At 44.8% G+C, this 23,973-nt stretch overlaps 1 protein-coding gene across 1 annotated transcript in view; it reads left to right on the top strand.

The window, feature by feature from the left end:
• LOC118416264 (sacsin-like) overlaps nt 1–17,146 on the top strand; it is a 22,173-nt gene extending 5,027 nt beyond the window's left edge. Inside the window, exons 2-7 of the mRNA XM_035821350.1 lie at nt 2,290–2,381; nt 4,410–4,674; nt 4,777–5,616; nt 6,451–13,017; nt 13,606–17,109; nt 17,142–17,146. Of these exons, the coding sequence (XP_035677243.1) occupies nt 2,290–2,381; nt 4,410–4,674; nt 4,777–5,616; nt 6,451–13,017; nt 13,606–17,109; nt 17,142–17,146 (11,273 nt within the window). The remainder of the gene's footprint in view (nt 1–2,289; nt 2,382–4,409; nt 4,675–4,776; nt 5,617–6,450; nt 13,018–13,605; nt 17,110–17,141) is intronic.
• Nucleotides 17,147–23,973: the final 6,827 nt, after the last annotated feature.

The following is a 23,973-nucleotide window of genomic DNA, read 5'->3' as shown; positions in this document are numbered from 1 at the left end:
GAATTTTCTTCATAATTGGCTGCATACAGAAGTCGTTTGTGGTCGTTTGTGGTATTTCCGAGTCGTTTGTGGTCGTTTGTGGTATTTAGGCACACCCTTGAAATACAAGAAGATATCATTCACAAAATATGTTATTTCCCTTTTGTTCATATTTTCTTATCGATCGCATGTGTCATTCTCTTAAGCTCCGGTCACAAGAATCGTACGATTGACTGCGATGGAGGTTTTATGCGCGGCATAAGCGCAGTACGTCGTAAGTCGGGGAAGAATCGGAAGCAACGGTTTGAATATATGAAGCCGTGGTCACAAGGATCGTAGTGCATCGTACGATGAGGTCATTAGAGCGTACCTGCGTCAATCGCAGGTAAATCATAGTAAATCGGGAAGCCTCAAATGACGAAAATAGGGCTGAAATGGATTTTGAACATGTTCAAAATTTCGCTATCGTCGTAAGATTTTATTTGCCCCCAAAGCAGACTTCATTACGGCAATTTTTGTCTACTGATGAGGTTTTAGATTTATGAATTTTTAGCATGTTGTGATGGCTCCAGTTTTCCCTGATATTGTCGATATTGACGAAAAGGGAAAATATATCAGTCGCAACTGCCGCAGTCGCAACCAGAGAACAGCGCGCCCTGCACAGGTGATGCAGACAATTGTTTGATCGCTTCATGCACGTGAGTTTTTAATTAGATCAAAACTCAGCTCTCGTCGGTCTTGGGTCAGTTTACCATAATCGTAATAACCATGGGGACAACTCAAACATACAGGCAGGCTCTATGAGTCGGAAATATATATGATATAATGCTTATGATATGATTTTTGTATGATGGCATCTTTTTGTTGATAGCATATCATGATACGATCTTCGAAAGAGCCTGACACGTATAGCCGGTAAGCAGGCCGAGATAACCATACCAGTACTCACGCTTGATTTGAACTTTTGCTTGTAATACTCTTGTTGTCATGGTCTTTTTAAATTTATTTTTACAGTTAAAGATATTATAGGAAGGTATTCAACAGCATTTTGTTGGTTAAAGAAGCACAAAAACGGTCAGACGGCTATACAGAAGAGACACAAGTAAAAAATCGTACGACGCTGGAAAAATTTTGAACATCATCCGATGCTCTGCGATGGCTGATTTTGTTTTCGATTTAGCTGCGATCCACTGTGATCATCGTGCGATAGGCCATCGCAAGGACGTCGTACGATTCTTGTGACCGGGGCTTTAAGTAGAGTGGAAAGGGTGAAACATATATATATGGCCCCCATACTTTGTCTATTCACAGATGTTAGGCAATAAATCATGTATGGGCTCTTTGGTGACGTCTGTCAATTTGAATATCTCCTCTATCAAATAAAACTCGTAGTGATAGACGTAGTTAAGTTTTTCTCCCAGCTGGTGGACGTGGATTAAAGGTAACTTGTTTATTGGAAGCCTTGTACGGTGTTTAGGAACATTGGTGACATAAACATAGTATTGTGTGTCCAGTTTGAATGGATAGATGAACAGTGCTAGCTTCAAATTACACAGTGGATAGAAACGGTCCGTGTTGATTAGAAGTCACCTTGCACCGCTATTACAGCATTCTTGATGGCGGCGCTCAGAACTATACAATGAACTTTGCACGTTCAATTGATTTCAGCGCCATGAAAAAACTGATGGGTATCAGTATTAAACAGCATATGATAAGTTCAAACACATGTACCATCGATGTCACATTCCCACGACACCCATGTACCCTATTTCTGGACTTTACACTTGTTATTGTCCTCGCCGAGACGTTGTTTTGTGCCTTGTGTTTGTGGGTGGGTTGTTGAATGGGTGGGCGTGTTCGTGTGTTTGAAGACATGGTTAACACACTAGCTGTCTGTGTTCTATAACTTGACTTGCGGGGCATATGTAGCTAAGAAAGACAGGAAAATCTGCAGATATCAATTATGCAAAGACCTCATTTGGATAGTAGTCAAAAATGTTGCCAGCCACCTGGCTTTTAAATGTGTGAATGTGTTGACAAACAATACGAGAAGATGTGGATGGATCTGTATGTATGGTATTTAGTGTGTGGGCAGATGAATGTTGCAAATCATGCTTTAAAAAACGCTGCAATAGGGCTAGCCTTCTTTGGTATTTAAGATAACATTTGCCGAATCAAGGAGAAAACTTTATTGTACGTTAGTCGTAAAGGTTAACATTATTCACTATAGGTAATATGCTATATTTATTATCGTGGAAATGTCACTAGTTTCCAGTCTATGCCAGTTTGACATATATCCCTTTTCTGCAGGTGAATCGTTCGGGCAGTTCCTGCCACCATTTGCTCAACACCTGAAAGAAAACATCCTTCAAAAATATCCAGACAGCGGACAGATCCTGAAGGTAAGGTGTATAATCTGTTTGTCGCCAAGTTTTTCGGCGGTTCTGAGCTAGTTTCTTCACCCTTAGTCACATTTCCAAAACGGTGCCATACCTGGTTGTTAACGATTTATATCTTCATGGTGGTAGGTTCGGCATATGTCACTGTGTATATATATGCGCGCTCGTGTGTGTGTGTGTGTGTGAAAAGCGCTAGCTATCTTTTTTCGCACAATTCAATGTTTCTGATAAAAAATGTGGCCTTGTCGCTGACCGACAGTTGACATGTTCTGCAGAAATGTTTTGTTTTTTTTTTTTGTAAAAAAAAATGACACCCAAAAGTGGCTAATTTGGAGGTATTCTTTACAGGCCGCCATGCTTTTCCTGGATAATGACTGATAAGGCAATGAGGGTCAAGATTTCCTCTTTATATTGAGGAAAAAGGAAGAAAATCGCGAGGATACGTTTTCCGCGAGCTCTGATGGCGCTAAAACACCCACAACGCAAATAGAACTTACAATCTGGGTAATCACACGACGAAACCGCGCGTTACGGCTATCGCGCACAAATATCAGGAAGTATTGGCCGCACGGCGAAATCTGTGCCACCGATAAACGCTACGACGAACGGACTTTCTGGGAAATACAAAAGATCATACACTGCTTTAGCGGTAGCCGAAAAATTGGGAGCCAAAACGAAGGGAGACACCAATGAATTGCGTCTTAATTTCACGGACTATTCCGAACCGGAACGTCGCTTAGTTGACCAATTGCTGACGACACGTATCCGCAATCACGTGCCCGTAACTCACGCGATCTTACGTTCTGAATCTGAAGTGATTGGTCATCAGTATTGATCCTGAAGAAGGTGACGGTGGTCGTTGAAAATTTGATCTGTGTGTACTTTTGTCTTGGGAGAAAGTTTAGCATTGTACTAGAACGCCCCTGAGTTGACTCCGGCTGTATCGTCTCTAAGTCGACTCCAAAGCGTGCAAATCAAGCCAGAACGCTCCCGAGTCGACTGCCGTTGAATCGACATGAAGTCGACTCATAGGCTCTATTTACACACGTGTTTTGAAGACGACTCTCAGTCAACTCAGTCGGTCGGTCTTTGACTTTGTGATACTGATCTAAATAATAAGCAACTAGAGTTTGGCGACCTCATACCTCCATGAAATATATAGAGCTTTTGTACATTTTATGCAAATGACTAAACATTTACATGACTTATGCATGGTGATGTTCATCATTGACTAATATACACGTCACAAGTATAAAATTCCCATCATTAATCATTAAGCGGTTTTGCAATTTGCGCATATATGATGCAAATGAGCTCCTCATTAGCATATTTGGTGTATGTTCCATCTATTTTGATTTATTTTTTTGGTGTATGTTCCATCTATTTTGATTTACATGTGTTACATTTACTAAAGTCCATTTATTGAAAGCAACGGAATTATGCAATTTCCGCATTGATTATGCTAATTAAGTCCTCATTTGCATAACATGTATATCATTATGAACATCTTTGCCCAAGCTACTTGCCCCACTTTGTCATGACGCAGTAAGCTATCTACCACGAAAATGTCAAGACCATGTCATATCCGGGACAAGAGATACATTGAAAAACTGCTATCATAGAATTTTATCATTAATTATGCAAATGTATGCCTATTTCGCATAAGTTACAACATTGTCTAAAATGCCCCTGCTATCCAAAACTAGTCGCTAGGGTGCCCAAACCCTTGTCACTTCTTCCCGAGCACAAGAGCTATCTAACACAAAAAAATCGTGACCCTAGCTTGTTCAGAGCGCGAGATAGCAAAACCGGAAGTTGCGCTGCAGTACCAAGGGAAGCCGCGAGGGGACCCAAAATCTAATCTAATCATTTCCAGCATTCATCACACCCCACAAACACACCAAGTATGAAACCAATCCATCCAGCCGTCGAGCTATCTTGTTCACAGACAGACACACAAACGCTACTGAAAATATAACCTCCATTACATTTTCTGTTCATGGAGGTAATTAATGATCTTACGGTCTATAGGAACTGATCCAAAATGCAGACGACGCAGACGCCACCGAGGTGTCCTTCCTGCTGGACCATACAGACTACAACACACGCGGAGTCCGGTGCAGGTACCCTGAGCTACAGGAGTATCAGGGGCCGGCCCTGTACGCCTTCAACAACGGAGTCTTCACCGAGCAGGACTGGGAAGGGATCCGGGCCACCGAACAGGGAGCAAAACGGAAGGACCCGTTCCGGATTGGGCGGTTTGGAGTTGGGTTCAACTCGGTGTACCATATTACAGGTGAGACAAATGCTGCTTGAAATTACGATAACCAAATTATCCTATTATTCTACCATTTTTACGACCATATATAGTTCTCATTGTTTTATTTCATGATTACAGATCTCCCGAGTGTGATGAGCGGGGACTACATCCTCATCCTGGATCCTTTGTGCAAAAAGTTTTCCGGTGGTGGGCAGCGCTTTGAAATCTCCAGCCTGTCCAACAAGTCCAGGTACGCAGAATTTCTTCCCTTCTTAGACAAGCTAGGGCACTCCACACATTACCCAAACACGCTGTTTCGTTTCCCCTTGCGCGCTGCCCCGTCCTACTTGTCAGACACCATCTACACACCAGAGAGGATGCAGGAGCGCTTCAGTGAACTACTTGAAGACCAAGACTGCCTCCTACTCTTTCTTAAGAACATCGAAAAAGTGGCATTCACCGAGAGAGAAAGCCCTGACATTCCAGAAGATGAACTCACCACGCTAACAAAAAGCCAAGAAAACCTTCCTGGATGGAAAAGTTTTCTTCAGGATGTTTCCGATGGTGAAGTAGATGTTGAAATATGTGATAGAGTGACTACAACAATAGAGTCAGGGAGTCAAAGAATCAGCAACCAGTGGCTGGTCAAGAACAAGGTATATGATGTAACTCGCTCTGCAGAACCACGACTGTTAGAGCAGCTCCGTGTATTGCCCTGGGTAGGCGTGGCCATGCCAATCCACAACACAACGCAAGGACGGGTGTTCTGCTTCCTTCCCTTGCCTTCTGACCCGGAAAACGCCACAGGCCTGCCAGTGCACGTGCACGGATACTTCGGCCTCAGTGATAACCGCCGGAGTATAACGTGGACGTCGTCCGACCAACAGGACCAAACGACAAGGTGGAACACAATGTTGATGACAGACCTCATTCCAAGCATCTATGCTGAATTGATGGAGGAGGCGACTAACCTTCTCAGTGATTCCCATCTCCGACCCTCTGTGATATACGACTGTTGGCCAGACCCCGAAGATTTGACGACAAGATGGGGAGAGATTTTCCGTCCATTTTGCCAAAGAGTAATCAAACGGCCTATAATCCACACAGAAGCATTTGGGGGCCAGTGGATACAAGTACATTCTGCGTATGATGGGACATGCGAGGGAGATAGAATAAAAGAGCATGTAAATAACGTTCTGCTTCAGGCCAATGTCAGCATAGCGGCGCTTCCTACTCATGTTAAAGAGACGGTGGCCCGCGCCGGATGTGAAATGAAAGTGGTGTCAACCACCTTGGTGAGAAACACACTAAAAAAGAAGCTAATACTTTTGGAAAGGCAGCCCAGAGAAGTAAAAATGTCCCTTCTTGAGTATACGCTATCAGATGGCAAGTACCAACATATGGTAGGGTTATCCTTGCTACCCCTCATGTCCAAACAGTTCAGACAGTTCACAAAACCACAGTCCCCATTCATCTATCTCGCTTCCAGTGAGCACCCAGCAGACTTGCTACCTGGTCTAAAGGGGAAACTTGTTGACGATGCAATAAGTTACACTGTCGCCAAGCACATGGTCCAGTTGGCTAGGAAAAAAATCACTCAAGTTAGAACTCTAAGCAAAGATCTTGTTGTAAAGATGCTCCCAGATGCATTGCCAGAAGGTAGGACAAACGCCACTTTTGGACCCATCTCTTGGAAACCTGGCCAAGGCGGACATCCCCCTCTATCCTGGCTGTCGATAATGTGGACATGGATGGAATCGTATCCGTTGGAAGAATTCGAAAACATTGCTTTGATTCCCTACCCATATTCAGAGAATGATTCACAGCTGGTTCTCCTGCCTTTGCGGAAAGAGAAAGTCTTGTACACAGACCATCCAGGTGAGTCGCAACTCCCATCGAGCATTGTGCGAATCCTCAGTCAACTTGGTTATTACGTTATTCCTGGCCGAAAGCCCTACTTCTTGGAACACGATGACCTTGAAGACTACATCGTCAACCCCACCCCTAGCGGGATCCTGGCCCTTCTCCATGGTCGAGAAGAAGATGTCAAACAGTTCCTCAGCGCGAAGCAAAAATTAGAACTCAGGTCTTTCCTGGCTAACGTGGAGAACGCGTCGTTGAGCAGACGTCATGTTGAAGTACTGAAGAGTCTTCCTATCCTGCAGTACAAAACTGACACCACGGAATCAACTACTGCAAAGTTCATCTCAGCAGGAGAGGCATCCGCTGCAGCTCCAAGTGATTCCCTGTGGCCTGTCCCTGAAGGACTCCCCGTGAAGCGAAAACTGTTGTGTCCGTATGACTCAAGCTCACAGAAGATCATCAGGCTACTTGGAATTCCTGAGCTTTCCACGGCCGAATTCTTGCGCGATGACATATTCTCACAGATTCCAAGCCTACCTAACTCCAAAGTCGAAAAGCTCATGACTTGGGTTCTTGATCGACTGTTGCCTCTGAAGCAACAAATGGGCAAGTTTAAGGCATGTCTGAAAGATATCAGATTTGTCCCGCTTCAGAATGGTACAAGGGTGACGGTGCCCGAGCTCTTCTACCCAGGCAGTCAGATGATAAAGGACCTGTTCGCTGGAGAAAACGTTTTCCCAACTGGTACCTATGGTGAAGAACGACGCTTGTCTCAGCTAAAATCGCTGGGATTGAAAGAAAGTCCAACCCGTTCTGACATCATCAGTTGTGCTCGGAAAGTTCCAGTTGTGAGAGACAACTTTGTCAAGGAGAGAAAAGCCAAGGCAGTGTTGCATTACATTAACACGTATGCTCATGAGTTTGAAGAGGATGAGGTGGAAATGCTTGGAAAAGTTGCTTGGGTTCCTTGTCAGCAACATGCACCAGATGCATACCCCGTCGGGTTAAAATGGTACGCTGGTGAAAATAAGGTCACCGCCACTCTAGCAGATGTCTCCAGTAAGACAATGAATATTCTTGTTGGATCCACGATGCCCATACTAGATGGGGATCCTTCTGAAGATTTTAAGTCCGCATTTGAGTGGCCCAAACCACCGCCAACTACCAAGGTTGCCCAGCATCTGCAATCAGTCATCCAAGCATACATGTCTAGCACACCAACCAGAGGCCTGGGGATGCTAGACATGGCCATTCAGATTTACCAGTACTTTGCTGACAGACAAGTGACTCGTGAACGTCTTGAAAAGAAATTTTCTCGTTTCGGCCTGACAGATTGGGTCTGGAACGGGAGTGCCTTCACGTCCCCTGAGAGAGTTGCCGTCAGCTCAGATATAACCTTCGATCTCAGCCCCTATCTGTTCGTTCTCCCTTCCCCACTCACTTCCAACGGAAGGCTGAGAGAGTTCTTCTTGCAGATGGGAGTTTCCGACACGTTGGGGGATGAACATGTCGTCAGGGTGTTGCACGACATCCAACAGGAATGTGGGGACGGAGAATCCCTGTCACAGTCACAACTAGACTTTTGCATAAAAATCATCAACTTTCTGACGAAAAACTGCTCTAAAGTATGCACTACAGAGGGTCTGTTAGTTCCAACACAAGACAACGATGGAGAGACTAGACTCGCGCCTCCTGAAGACTGTATGTACTGTGAAAGCGACTGGCTGCGTGAAGAGGGACTCGACTATAAAATGGGCCGATCCTTTCGAACTCTACACCAAAGTATTTCTCCCAAGATGGCTAAACTGCTGGGAATTCCATCTCTGACACACAGACTCGTTCAACCTACAGCTCTTGGACCAGGAATGCAACTCTTCGGACAGAAGGAACCGATCACAAGGCGACTCAAGACGATCATAGACGAGTACAAAGAAGGTCCTGGGATCTTTTACGAGCTTATCCAGAATGCCGACGATGCAGGTGCAACTGAAGTGAAGTTTGCCGTGGACTGGAGGCAAAACACGCAAGTAAGAAAGTCATTGCTGTCTCCTGGCATGGCCGCTTGTCAAGGCCCCGCACTCTGGGCTTACAACAACAAGGTCTTCACAGACGAAGACATACAGAACATCACGGAGATTTCTGGAGCGACGAAGAAAACAGACACCAACAAAATTGGCAGGTTTGGCTTGGGATTCAACTCAGTCTACCACATGACGGACGTGCCAAGCTTCGTCAGTAGACACTATTTCGTCTGCTTCGATCCGCACACAACACATCTGGCACCAATGGTCAATCGTCTTGAACCAGGGATGAAGATTGAATGGAATCGGGAGGAAATACAAAACATCTACACTGATCAGTTCAAGCCTTACGATGGCATATTTGGTTGCAACATCTTCAACTCTGACACGCCCTACCCAGCAACGCTATTTCGCTTCCCTTTCCGTACTAAGCAAGAGGCCCAAAATAGCGAAATCAGCAGCACGGTGTACGACCGTAACAGAGTGTCTCGGCTTTTGACCCACTTCGCTCAGAATCTCGACACTCTCCTGCTCTTCACCCAACATGTTCGCTCTGTGACAGTGATTGAAATGGATGAAAAGGGGAGATACAATGAATTGATGCATGTTAAGAGCAAACTCAAGCCACTGATAGAGGAACTGGTACCACGTGGGACTGAAGATCAACCACTCGGCCTCCTGCAAACAGCATCATCGTACATGGAAGGACAACGGAAGAAACATCCCCCAGAAATTCCGTCAATGCTAAATGAAATCGTCATCAACAGAAGATCGGTGATAGAAACAGACACAAGTATAACCAGAAGGTGGCTAGTATCCTCCTGTATTGGATCAGCTGAGTCCCTCAGTATGGCTAAAACTAAACAGGGCAGAGCGAATGGACTGCTACCTTGCGCAAGTGTTGCAGCATACCTCATTACAGACACGAATCTTCCAAAGGCGGTTGTTGGAAACGCTTTCTGTTTCCTCCCTCTTCCAGAATGCACGGGTCTGCCCGTACACGTGAATGCTCCGTTTGCTATATTCTCTAACCGACAAGGAATCTGTAAAACATCTGGTTCGGGTATTGAGCAGTCACTGGAAGTGGAGTGGAATACGTGTCTGCTACGTGACGCTATCCCCACAGCGTATCTTACCCTTCTTCAACACCTTGCACTGCTCCAAGAGAGTTCTGGAGCACTCATCAGTGATCCGTTCTGCATATGGCCAAACCCGTCAAGAGTTCATGATCCCTTGTTTCGAGATAACCTCGTCCCTTGCTTCTATGAGAAGGTCGTGGCCTCACCATCACCACCGAACGTCTTATTATCCTTGGACCAGAACTGGATCTCCATACAAGAGGCCACCTTCTTGTATCCTTCTATCAGAGAAAGTAAGATTGGTGCTGAAGCCCGAGACATACTTTGCATTTGGATAGGTCAACAGTTAACAGTACAGGAGGAAGTAGTTGACCTGCCTAAGTGGGTGTTTGAAGGCTTTCTTACGTGCGAGGACTCTGGACAAGTTGTCGAGGGAAGGGCACTCAGCTTGGATACATTGTTCAAGGACGTTTTCTGTCCGGCAGTGAATCAAGGTTACCTGGAGGATCACAGGTCGACCCTAGACAGATTCGTTCTCTATTTACTTGATGAAGTCTTTGATGAACTCTCAGCCGGAGGAACCATATCGTACTCCTCTTTACAAGACCTACCTTGTGTGCCGACCTCACCACAAGGTGCCTTACTGCGCTGCCCAAGTGAACTGGTACACCCTACAGGTACAGTTGCCACACTTTTCTACGAAGATGACCACAGGTTTCCGTATGGCAAAGAGTTGAATAAACGAAAGAGAATGGATTCTCTTGTGCAACTGGGGATGATGAAGGAATCTCTCCCCTGGGAACTGTTGTTGGAACGAGCAACATCTTGTCAGACGTTGTATCTGGAAGACCCTAATAAAGCCCTGAACAGAATGTCGTTCCTCTACAAATTCGTAGATAGTACGCCTGCCCTGTGCAGAGACAAGGCGAATATGGTACGTCTTGCAAGGATCGCTGTCAAGCATCTACTGATGGTCGCACAGAAACCACCAGACGATGAGAACAGTACAGAAATACTTCCGGACTTCTGCCATGCGATCTATTCTCTTCTTCAAAGAACCGCCTGCACAACGAGAACAGTCAAAGGGAAAGACGGCCGGACGTTTGAGAAATGGTCTTTCAGCGATGATGTTGTACGAAACACGCTCATCAACAGTGAAAACATAACCCCCTTTGTCTACACCTCCAGGGGGTTTGTTACGCCAAGAGAACTCGCCTTTGAAAATCATGGACGAGTTATGAAAACGCTCGGCGTTGTGCCCAAGGAACTTCAACCTTACAGGGATTTCCTTCGCTGCTGTGGGGTGAGAAGGTTTTTTGAGGCCAAAGACTTTGTAGTCGCTCTAGAGAACATGGCATCCACATATGGTTCCCACCCTCTTAGCCAATCCGACCTAGAGGATTCACTGGCTCTTGCTGATAATCTTGAAAGAGAACATTGGAGGCTTGTAAGTGCATACTTTTCTGGCGTCCAAATGCCATTGGACAGAGTCTTCTTGCCGGATCGTGAGGGGACTCTTCGACTGGTCTCTCAGCTTGCATACAACGATGCCCGTTGGCTACCAGAAGACCCATCTATTCCCTACTATGTTCACGATAACATTCCGTTTAAACTAGCTGTTAAGTTCTTCGGAGTGAAGACGGTGAGATCTCAGCTTGTAGACCAAACAGCTGGGGACTTCTGTGACATTGGACAAGATTTCGGTCAAGGTGAGGAGCTGACCGACAGAATCAAGGGCATTTTGGAATCATATTCCACAGGAATTGATATCTTCAAAGAACTGCTTCAGAATGCAGACGATGCAGGAGCAACTGAAGTCAAGTTCATATACGACACAAGGTGTCATTCAGACAAGAAGATCTTCGACAAAGAATGGAAGTACCTACAAGGCCCATCTTTGCTTGTGTATAACAACAGAACGTTCAGCCAGAGTGACATCGACGCCATCCAGAAAATCGGAAGGGGAAACAAACAAGAGAAAGGTTCCACCATAGGGCAGTTTGGCGTCGGCTTCAACGCCGTGTATCATCTCACAGACTGTCCTTCGTTCATCACGGACTCCGAAACGATGTGCATATTTGATCCGCACGCTAGGTATGTTCCTGGAGCTACAATGAGAAGACCAGGGCGGCTGATCCCCATGGAAACCTTGGAGGAAAAGTTTCCAGACGTCCTGAAGACATTTTTCGTGCCAAATGAAGAGGCTCCTTTGGAAGGGTCTACTCTCTTCCGCTTCCCTCTACGGACAGAGCAAATGCCATCAAGCAAAATCACAGATAAAACGTTTACCCCGACCGAAATCTATTCCATGATGACTTTATTTTGGAAGGAAGCTAACCAGGCTATCTTGTTTCTCAATAATGTCGAGAAGGTTTCCTTTGCCTCCATCGAGATGCAAACAAGGGAATACTACATTGAACACTATGTTGTCAGAAAAGTGCTGAACGAGACGACAAAGGCAAAGCGAGGTGCGATTGCAAATCACGTCCAAGGACAACTGGCGCATGGTCAAGGGGCAGATAGTACACATGACATTCTGTCCATTTCACCAATACAGAAAAGTCACCAAGTTGTCATTGAGAAGACGTATGCCAGGGATGTGTCAGTCAGTAGGTGGCTTATTTCTGAGAGAGTGGGATTTGACAAGCGACCAGACCTCCATGCAGAAGAGCTGTCATTCGCCCGATTAAAGTGCATTATGCCACGTGTAGCTGTTGCGGCTTCGCTTGAGGAGACCATATCAGGCAGACCACAGGCCCCCTTCGTCTTACCAAGTAGTACCAAATTCCGCGGTAAAGCGTTCTGTTACCTTCCTTTACCAACACCTACGACGTGTCTTCCAGTTCATGTCAACGGTCACTTTGCCCTAGATTCATCCAGGAGAAACCTAGCAAGCAGTGGTCTTCATGGGATGTGGAACGAGCTGTTGAAGACGCAGCTGTTGGCACCGGCTTACGTTAGCTTACTGGTAGCTGCCAAAGAGGAGTTGCTGTCACCAACGTCGCATGAGGGATTCAACCTAAACCAGTACTGTTCACTTTTCCCGACGGTGAACAAGGATGCAGATCCTGCTTCGTTCAACGCTCTAGCTGCTGAACTGTACCGCATCATCGCAAGCAAAGATGAAAATCTTTTGCCCGTAGTTGTCGAGAAGGACCGGTCTGTATACTTTCAAAGCCCCAGTGGTTGTTTGTTCGAAGATGAAAGAGACAGTGACATTGAGGCCGAAAGTCCAGGTGAAGCGCAAAGCCATGCCGCCAAGAAGGTTCTATTATCCATTGGGTGCAATGTTGTAGAAACTGAATACATGGGCAGCGTCTACACACACTTCCTACACGCCGGAAGCCCCGTCAAACAGTTCTCGCCGTCTTCAGTTATCCAATGGTTGCGGGCACAAAACCTTCCAGACTTGCAAGGTACCTGCCTTACTAGGGATGCTAATAGTCTTAAAGCTCTTCTGAACTACTGTTTGTATCCGGTTCGCGTTGGGTCCCAAGACTCCGAACCCCTGAATTCCTGCCTTCATGGTGTGCCGTTGCTTCTTGCTCAAGACGGGAATCTCTATAAATTCAACCAAGAAGACCACGTGTTCGTATCTTACTATCATGATCTTGTTTCTGCGAAGTACTCATACATGTTTGCACACGAGTCCATTGTTGAAATGCTGTTTCCCTTCCTTCGACAAGACGCCACAGCCACGGTCATCAAATATTTCGACATACAAGACATGGCATTGCTAGCTAATCGTTATTCAGACATCTTCCCACCCGATTGCTTGATTGGAAGAACTGGACATTGCCCTTGGCGTCCAGAGAATGCAACGACAGAACCAACCACAGAGTGGATAGAACATCTGTGGGAATTCTTATGTGTTGGTGCAAGTAATGAGCAGAGTCTTCAGCCCATCAAACATTGGCAGATCATTCCCAGCACACGGCCGTCACTTTTCTCTCTTGCTAGTGCAAAGATGACCTTCACGACAAACACCCGTGCTCCTTCCACAGTTTTGAATATCTTGGAGAAACTGCAATGTCCGTTTGTAAATGATTGTCTTCTGGGGGGAGGACTGACCATAGTACATCGCAGCCTCGCATCACCAACTAGTAGTGAAGACGTGCTAACCGTGCTCGAAGGTGTCATGAAAGAGGGGCACAATCTGGAAGGGATTTTGAAGGAGCAGGAGAGCTCTTATTTACTCGTACATATTCAGAGAGACATTGAACACCTCAGTCCTAAATCGGTTGACATTCTTAAGAGCCTTCCTGTCTTCCAAACCTTGGACGGTGCACAAAGAAGTCTCCGTGGTTTCGAGGAGGTACTTGTGTTGGACACTAATGCACAAGCCGGTCCATTCATGATCAATGCTCTTCTAATGTACACAGGATGTATCGTTTTGAGACGCAATGAGACCTTGTTCTCGCTGTACAAAGCGGTGGGGGTGGAGACAGTTAGCCAAGTAACACTGCATGTCAAGTACATTCTTCCTAATTTCTCTCTCTTGAGGACATCTGAACAGCGCTTGTTCTACATTTCTTACATCAAAGACCATGTATTGCCTTTCCTCGCGCCTGCAAGCCCAGAAAGGATACAGCTGCTACAGAAACTACGTTCCACAGCGTTCATCCCAAACGTTGACGGGGAACTGGTCACAGCTGATCAGTTTTACAGCCCACGTGAGCCATTGTTTGTTGTAGCCAAGGATCACGTGAACTTCATTGAATTCCCCCCAAGGCCATTCTGTGATGAGACCTGGATAGAGTTCCTGCAGGAAGTCGGTTTACACACCATGATGGAACCACATCGCTTTGTACAGTGCACTGGAACTGTGGAAGAGCAGTTACATGGAGGGTGGGCTGCAGAAAGCACAAGTCTTGAGCAACTGGCCAAGGATCTTGTAACATACCTGTTTGAACATGAGAATGACCTCCAATCTGTGCTTGAAGAGGTATCAGAGACATGTTTCATCCCGTGTCACCGTATATCCCAGCACCTGATGGATATTCACCCAAGTGTGGATGTGGACCCCGTCTGTTTCCGTGGCTCGGTTACATCTGATCACGAATCCTTAATCTGGACAACATCCCTGGCTCTTCCGGAGTGGGCGAGCCCTCCCACTGATGAACTAAAGGAACTGCTGAGCGTACAGGACAACCCACCACTGGATGATGTTCTCGACAACTGTATGAACATCTGTTATGGGGTAGAGGATGGAGATGTTGATGGCAATGTCCTTAGGGTCATGCAGAAAATTTACCACTTCTTGCAAGAGTCTTGCAAAGAGTCTTCATGCCATTGCTTTGAAGACAAGGGGCTGCTTCCTGGAGAAGGTTGTGACAATTGCCAGCTTATCAGCAGGACACTTAGTTCTGTCCCGTGTGTCCTTGTCGAAGTGGGTTCCCATATCCGGTTAAGTGATGGAGCGAAAGTTGTTTTCGAAATGAGCCATGAAGACAAAGCCATCTTTGATGGATATCTCTTCCGTCTCCACAGAAAGTTGGCCGCGCACGAGGCTTTGTTCGGATGTCTAGGAGCTACAGAGAGCATAACACTAGCAAAGTATGCACTCGTTCTAAGTGAACTTGCAAACTCAGATACTTTTCTTGATGAAGACACCCTGCCATGGAAGGCTGCTTGTAAAGCAGTTGCACGTATCGTCGAGCTATCGTGTGGAGAAAATGGGCCTGAACAGTGGCATGAGTTCGTATCTCAAACAACCGATCCAATACTTTATCTTCCAACTCATCTGAACACCTTAGTGCCATCACAAGACATAGTCATAATCGAAGGCAAGGGGTTTGATCCCAGTACCACGGAGAATCTTAACAATAACGTTCTCACACCTTGGCTAACGTTGTCTCGAACGGCTGTGGAGTCTATCCCTGAAGACTTTCGCCCAGTCTTCTTGAGTGACATCACCGAGGAAAAGTTCTCTGAAAGCTCTTCCCTGTGTGAGGACGGAGCACAATGTGCCTTCCGCGCTTTTTACGCCAAGACTTTCCTAGATGAGCAGTTTTGCCGTTTATTGGCACTTGCTATTTCAGTCAGAGGGAAATGCATCGACAAAAGTGGATTAATCCCCGAGGTTCGTTCTAGGCTTGCTGGTGTAGAGTTGCACTGCTACAGAACTATAGAACTGCAGCGGTTAGACCGAGAGAATCTTGACTCCCTGTCAGACAAAGGGAAAGAACTGCAAGCGTATCTTTCAGTGAAGTCTACAGCTGAAGGCTCAAGTTGTGTTAACATATACTTGAAGCACAATGCCATTTTCGGAGGTAACGCTAACATCCTTGCTTTCAGTTTCCAACTTGCAAAGGCGCTTTGTGATTTGTTCAAGGAGTACGATATGGACCTTGAGAGTGTTGTGGAAGAAGTCATGAAGATCCAGCCAACAACAGACACTCTCCAAAGAACACGACGTAGCGTAGACCTGGGTTCTCCTTGTAACGAATCTCGTGTAAGTCACAGGCCAGACATAGAATTTGAGGAGGGCGAAATTGTTGCCTATCGACTCCCTAACGCCGGCCAACAAGAGCAGGCTTTCCATGCCGTCTTCGCAAAAGTTGTAAAAGAGGAAAAGATAGACGAGCTGGACAACAAAGAAGAGGGAGACGAATTGAAAGCCATCACCTCAGGCCAAGAAGTAGCCCTGCTACAAACCAATATGAGTCTAGATTTTGAACGTGTCTTCGAAATACACTTACATGATGATGATGAAATCATGCTAGTGAAAGTTACCGACTTGTACAAAATCGGCGAGGACCAGGCAGTTCAGATTATGCCCGAGCCGGAGGCCGCTTTTCAGCATGTGACACAAGTTCTAGAGGAGGCTTGGGACTTGGAAGAAGACGACCATATGAGGGTTGTAGGTCGACTGTTTCTGTACTGGCATCCAAAGTCGAATCAGAGTGATGAAGACTTTGCTCAGCGAGTGATTGAACACATCAGGAGTGAAATCAGAAGATTTCTTAGAGAGGATGAAGAGTCATCATCTCTATCCGGTGCCTGCAGCGCAGTCGACCACAAGTCGTCGTATCATGGAGGACACGGAGTCAGTCGCAATGGTAGCAATGACCTTCATGATGTGTACATAAACGAAAGAGGTCCAGGTCCTCTTTCGTTTACACCCGGTCCTCTTTCGATTACGCACACATCATCAAGTCAATTGCTACCGTCACCGGGATACCAGGGAACCCGTAGACCAAGGGGTTTCCACTCAAGACGGCGGTCGGTACGTAAGATGACTGGCAGAAGTAGTCACCTGTTTCTTATTGTTCAACATCAAGACGTGCCAAAAGGCAAGCGAAAGTCACATAACAGGAAGCTGTGTGACTCGGACTATGATGAAATGTTCAGTCAGCTTGAAGATCTCATCATTGGTCAACGAACTCACGATGATGAAGGTCGCGTGCTTGAATTCAGAGGTTTCGCTCGATTAAACTCTCTGGACACAACGGACAGTGCTGGGTCACAGCGAGACGTTATAGCAAGGACGTTATATCCAGATCACGGTGAAGCTTGCAGATGGTTCGAACAGGCAAAGAATGACTTCCTTGCCGCGAAACATGATAGGGACGGTGGATTCTACTGTAACGCGGCTTTCATGTGTCACCAAGCGGCGGAGAAAGCTCTGAAGGCGGCTTTGTTTGTCGTCGCTGGAAACCAGTACCGGGGACACAGCCTCAGCGGGTTGGCTTCAGAAGTTGCTCTGCGCCAGCCTGACTTCCATGAAGTTGTTAACATAACCCGCGAATTGTCCCTCCTTCGCTGGAACAACGACACGCCACGCTATCCTGACCGGTGGTCAAGTCCCGGCTTTCCTGCTGCAGGGTACGGCAAAGAAGCTGTCAACGACATGCTGCGTCTGACTGACACGGTGCTGGGCCATGTGTCGTCCCTGATGTAAAACATGACAGATGTTACGAAGTGTGGTGAGTCGCTTGGTTCAACTCGTCAAATAATGCCTCTTGACAATAATGTTTGGATTTTCTGAAATGTACTTAATGATATACAGCATTCATTTATTTGCAGAGTGATCATTTAAAATTTGTCAGTGATAAGTAGGTACAACAATTAGTTAAACAGAACTGAAGACCACTACTCAAGCCTAATCATTTATGCTATGATCAATGCCAACAGGCTAAAGATATCAATTCATGACAAAGAGCGTTATTGTCCAACATTTGCCAAGCTTCAATTCGTGCCATCTTTCACTCACAACTTGCAAACATTACCTAAAAGAATGTCCACCTTTTTATAACCACTTCATTGGTACACAATGTCATTTTAGAAGAAAAAGAACCAACGTAAAATGATCAATAAATGCCTAGAATTCATGCATAGCCCTCAAAAGAAACAATGCTGCTATCTAGACTCTAAACTCATGTAACATTTTGTAATTTCTTAGCATCTGTACATATGAGGACATTGCCGACATCTAGCGGTGCGACGACAAACTGCTGCCTACAAGATGACTGTGTCCCGATCTGAGAGGATCCTGTACCATCTCACCTATTAGTGAAAGAAATTCTCTTGACTATATCATTTGATTGTAGAATAAAGCATAGAGGCGATCATTCCATTGGTATTTAGGACGTTTCTGTGTACAGAAAACAAGTCAATACTAGTAGATTGTGATTATTTCCTGAAAATGCAGACAATTATCAAAACGACAGGTATCGATGTTATAACAGACACTCAATGATCGATGACCTGTGACTTATGACTGTTGAACAACTCCAAATCGATGCTGACATCGACACATTGAAAGTTTGAACGATTGTTGACGTGAGCTTTTGCTGTATTGTCTAAACGACTCTCATGTACATATTCTATGACAATCGATTACGATATAATAGCTTTTTGCATTTATATGCTTTAATACATTGCTTGGTTATGTTTTATCACTTTGTGTATGACGTTATGTATAATATTGTAAATGTTTCATCTTATATATGAAATATTGTACATAGGTGATCATATGTACAGAGTATTGTAAATGCGCTATCTTACATAAATGAAGCCTAATACACTTCATACAGTTAACAACAAAATCATTCATACCCCTAGCAAGTAAATCAAAACTAGACTTACCAACATATAGAGGATGTTAAACTAAAATGGGCTCAAGGGATGTAATTCGCGTAATCCTTTTGACAACGTAACACAACAGAGTGGGCATGGGAAATCAACAATGTTCAATGTTCGTTCAGTACCAAGGACAGCACTTAACATGATTATGCGTATGGGGCGGGGGGTCACCCTTGTATATACCGGACCAAAGATTATCACACAGTCTCGGAAGCATCATATAGTATGTATGCTTTAAAGCAGCATGTCCTGATAGGACATATATGTAAATTGTTAGTTGGAACGGCTTCTGTACTCCTGGGGAAAATGCACAGAAGTGTATAGAAGCTAAATATGTCAGGGTATGTCGAGAAATCCCAATGTGTTGTTGTTGTTGCTAGTTTTATATGGCGAACATGTATCTGGTGACGAGAGTAAATCTTTTAAGCTTTGTATATTTCTTTAAAACTCATTATCTAGTACGTTACATTTGTTTCAGTATTTGATATATTGTTTTGTGACTAGAGTTTATACATTGTTGTGTGTGCAAATCTTTACTCCGTGGCTTTGGTTTAATGGAAATATTTTTGTTTACTATTTCACGTGTGTATCACAAAATTGCATTTTGCAGGCGATAGGGATAAATTGCAGGAAGCTACAGTAAACCGTACGTGTGGACATTCCTATATTTCATGTATAGGTCTGAATTTTCTCCTTTTAATGCAATATTTGATCCGTAGAAATGCCCGTATTAAGGAATGAACGAATAAATGTAGACCTTCATTGTACATTGTTGTTCCAAAAGTCAGAGTGTAAGTCACAACAAATACCAGTTTACAAACACATTTTGGTCAATGGTTTCGGTCTCTTTATGATAATGGAAATTTAGAAGCAATGTACGTAGTTCCAGTTGTGTAGTGAGAAAGTGACAGTTCTTACAACTTTAAAATCTTTCAGATATTTTATTTGTACCTTGTGAAATGAATTTTTAAACTTAGGAGTTAACAAGTTAGAAAGTAAATGCTGACGAACGTCTACTACACGTTGCTGTGTTTGTGATACAATAAACCTCACAGTTCTTTAAATGCTTCGTGTCTATTGCACTGATTGATCACAAAGTGATAGGTTTCAGGTTCTAAAATACAATTGTTAACGGGTCACATTCAACCACAGTAATCATTCAATGAACCCAGGCATTTGTACAGAGTAACATCATTCTGATGTTATTGGACACCGAACGTTTACACCCTTCACGACCAGTTCATCTTGCTGACATTTAATCAAGTTTATTTCCGTATGTGACGTCACAGGGAACACGGCAGCCAGTTCGGAACCTGACATCGTGGCTCTTTGTTTTGAGAGTCACACAACGCAAACATTATGATAACTTTCAACTGGACACGATCACGATTATTATGCACTTTTTATTAATCTGATGCTGCTAACAGTTGAGCTACGGTGACATCTGTTTAAAAATTAACAAAACTTGAAATGCTTCAGGAGTCACCGACACAACATGAAACCAGGAATAAATGTGAACTTGTCCTATGGTCGCAAGTACGCTTGAACACAGAAGATCATAAATGAATATAAATTGTTATTCATTCAACAAGCCACTCTGTAAATCTGAACATTTCCAAATCTGGCTTTGTGTTTACAATTGTGTCTCTCCAAATCACAAAATCAATTTCTAAGATATATGTATATTATGAATACTACCAATGATAGTGATAATAAAGAGTAGAACATAAATTTACAAAGAAATCGTGGCAGGAAATGGAGTCAAACTAACAGACTTCACGAATGCAAACGTTATCATCAATGGCCACAAACCACATGTATACGAATGACTGGTCACAGTTGGTAGAGATTGCATTTGTAACGACATATGTACGCAACGCGTGCTTTTTATTGAAAAAAATCACAGGTCTTAGTGGCAAGTGTGCAGATGTTGACACACTGGCAGCACCAAATCCGTAGGCGTTTTTTGGCACCTTTAGACAGATTAGCCGTGAGGCTCGGTGGGCGTCACTCCACCGTCATGAGGGCAGGGGCATAGCGAGTATCGAACTCAGGACCAACTGATTCTGATTCCAACGCTCTAGCCGTTACGCCACAGATACCCCAATATATGCTTTTTATAGAACTTTTGAAAAGTGTTAACATATTACATATGTGCGGTAAGATATCCACGTGAGAATGTCCAGTGAAGGGCCATCTGTAGCTTGTTCCACTAGTGTAGAAGACAAATTTTCTAGTGTCACACTTCGGTCTGAGAGTTCTGGTGTGCATGTGAGCAAAGTGACTTGAAAAATTTTACCTCCGGCCATCTTTCAAACATGTGCTGTCCGTGAATAACTTCATCTTGATTTACAACCACGACATAAAGTCACATGAAGTTTCGGTCACTGATTGCCACCTTTCTCAATGCAATATTATTGATTTGTACTATAATGCCACACTACAGCTATTCGTCGCTACAGGGTGCCGTATATCTGGTAATTTGTTACGTTTGGGAACGCATTGTCAGCAGCGACGCCTAGCTGCGGTGTGGAATAGTACCAATGTTTTAAAAGGGAAACAAGGGCACTGTGGCCCCATGCCCTGACCATGTGCCCCCTTACCCTGTAGAGCAGATCCTCTGGCAAGCATAAGAGTTACAAGGGATGCTATTGGGTGACAGTTTTTTTTAGAATAGGCGAAAATCAATGCGTGCGCTGGTGTCATTCATAAAATTATGTCAGAGTGGCCTAAGCAACTTTGGCCTGAGGGGGTATCTAATTTCTAGTCATTTGATTGTTCTTCATACAGTACTGGACGCCCACTTGTCCTGCAGTCAGACTGTCCATCAACTGGATTGTACAGGGTGTTCGAGGAGCCAGTAGGTTGTCCATCAGTTCGGTTGTACATTGCGTCAGATGAGCCTTCATTTTCTGCACCAGCGTTCTGCAACCTGTACAGCATCCTGCTTGCATTTGGCACGTCGTTGCCTGTTGTTGGGTGAACATTTCCCGCCTCAGTATTCTCGAATTTTGGATGCACGTCGACTGCTGTCGTCGCCGACATACTATTTCTTGATGTGACCGGTTTTTCGACGATTGCCTCCTGTTGGTTTGCTACATTTGTACGTGGCGGGTGATCAGTATCTGCACTGGCAACTTCTGAGGAGTCCGGATAGCCGATTGCATACGGCAGGATTTTATAGCCGTCTTCTTGCCCTTGGTCGTCAAAGCGCGTCATTGCATATGACTGAAGTTTGTGGCCATCGCCTCGCCTTGAGGCTCCGTTCTGTGCAAATTGCTGTAGACCCACTTCTGTGCCTTCGTCGTTGGTACGCACACTCGACTGATGTTTCTCGTTTTTACCTCTTCCCGGCACTTCAGCATATGTCACTGCGTACGGCTGAATCGTGTCGTCTTCTGGTGCCAGGTGGTGTGAGGGCGTTGATGGTCTGTTTGATGCCGAGTTTCTGTCAGTTGCCTGCGGTTCATCCAAGTCCTCGTAGTCGTAGACCACTGCGTACGGCTGGATTCCTTGACCTTGACCGGAGTCGTCGCTGTTAGGTCCGGGAGGAGCGACGTTGGGGTGCGCCAAACGTGCACGTTGTCGGCGGTTGTGGATGAACACAACCGCCAACGATGCCAACATCACGAGAAACGGCACCGCAAAAGCGACGGTGAGTATAGCAAAACGGGAGATCCATTCCTCATCGTTCGCGGTGACCAAGTCTATTCCCCCGATAGGGATGATAATGTCCACTTCAACAGTCGTTTGCTCAGAGACTTGGATGTTGTTTGTGTGTATGTCAGTGTAGTTCTGTGTGGAGATGGTCTCACACCGCGTTGGGACGTTTGTGCGTGGCATTTCTTCAGTGGGAATGGTGTCGTTGTACAGATCGGAAGAGGCGAGCATTTGTTGTAACCCGTCCGTATCTGTGTGACAGACATCGTCAGCCATGTTGATGAGGTGCGTGTCACGCAGACTGGCGGGTGAAGCGCACTTGAGCGCCTTGCGGAACCCGATGAAGGTCAGGAGCGGCAGGTGGCAGATGAACCACGTCAGCTTCTCGTCGCACCTCAGCTTGTTCAACCCGATCATGAGGAACAGGCGCTGGTTTTGGTTCAGACGCATGGCCTGGCTGTCGATGTTAGTGATAAGGTTCGTGTGTAAGTTTGCGATCATTAGCTTTTTAATCTCTAGCAGCGCGTCAACCGGCAGGGAGCTCAGGTAGTTCTGGGACATACGCAGTGAGCCCAGGGAAGGGAGGCCGCGAAAAGCATGCTGGGATATCGCTGAAATCCTGTTCCTTTCGAGGTACAAGTAGTCGAGTTTCGTCAGGCCAAGGAAAGCGTCATCCTCTGATGATAAACAAAACAAAACAAAGTTCGTAAACAAAAACGGTCTTAAAGCAGCAGTTGGAAACACAGTGAACACAGTGAAGCAAACAGAGAGAACAAGCGTAGATACAAGTCCTACAATATAATGCTATACAAAAATAACATACAGAAAATGTGTTGGTATGAAAACACAAGCATATAGACCATAAACGAATCATCCTGTGAATCGGCAGCCTTTTAAATGGATTCTGCATCATGTTTTATTTATGAGTAGTTCTATCTATTCTGACCTGCCATTTCCTACAGCTGACCTTTGTGGAAATTTTATTTTGTCACTTTTGACGTTTTCAGTGATTTGCCCAAAGGTACAAAAAAGTGGGTGGCATATCAACGGATTTTAACCCAGGGCCACTGCACTGTGGGCCAAACACCCTGTCGTTACGCCACAGGACCCCACCCACATATTACCACTAAAATTCGGCACAAGATAATGAAAGATGTCATATTGTTTCCTGTGTTTTTATCACAGAATTTCATATACATGTATGTAATCATCACGCATCCATTATTGCTTATAATTTAAATTGGCAGGTGACAACCCACATGTCAGACTAATTTAGTCACATCACTGGGAGGGATGGTGATGTATATGCAGTTGGAGCCAGTTATTTGTATACCCTGTAGTTACTGTATAATTCGGGAAGTTGTATAGAATTCCAAAACACCTTAATCATTTATCATTCACTTGTTTTAGAAAAATAATGCATTATTGTATAAGCCTTTGTGGTATATTCCCGTATGCGAGGGTCCTTAAAATGATGCCATTGATTTGATAAAAAAAACTCACTTTTTCCACCAAATGAGATTATATTTGGCACAAAGGTAAACGGATACATCTTAAGATTGAAATATTTCAATTTGTTGTTCAGATTTTTATGACTGCCAGTTGATTTCAAAATGACCACACCC

Source organism: Branchiostoma floridae, chromosome 5 (genome assembly GCF_000003815.2).
Source record: "Branchiostoma floridae strain S238N-H82 chromosome 5, Bfl_VNyyK, whole genome shotgun sequence".
NCBI classification, from domain to species: domain Eukaryota; kingdom Metazoa; phylum Chordata; class Leptocardii; order Amphioxiformes; family Branchiostomatidae; genus Branchiostoma; species Branchiostoma floridae.
This window is presented reverse-complemented; position numbering and strand designations above follow the sequence as displayed.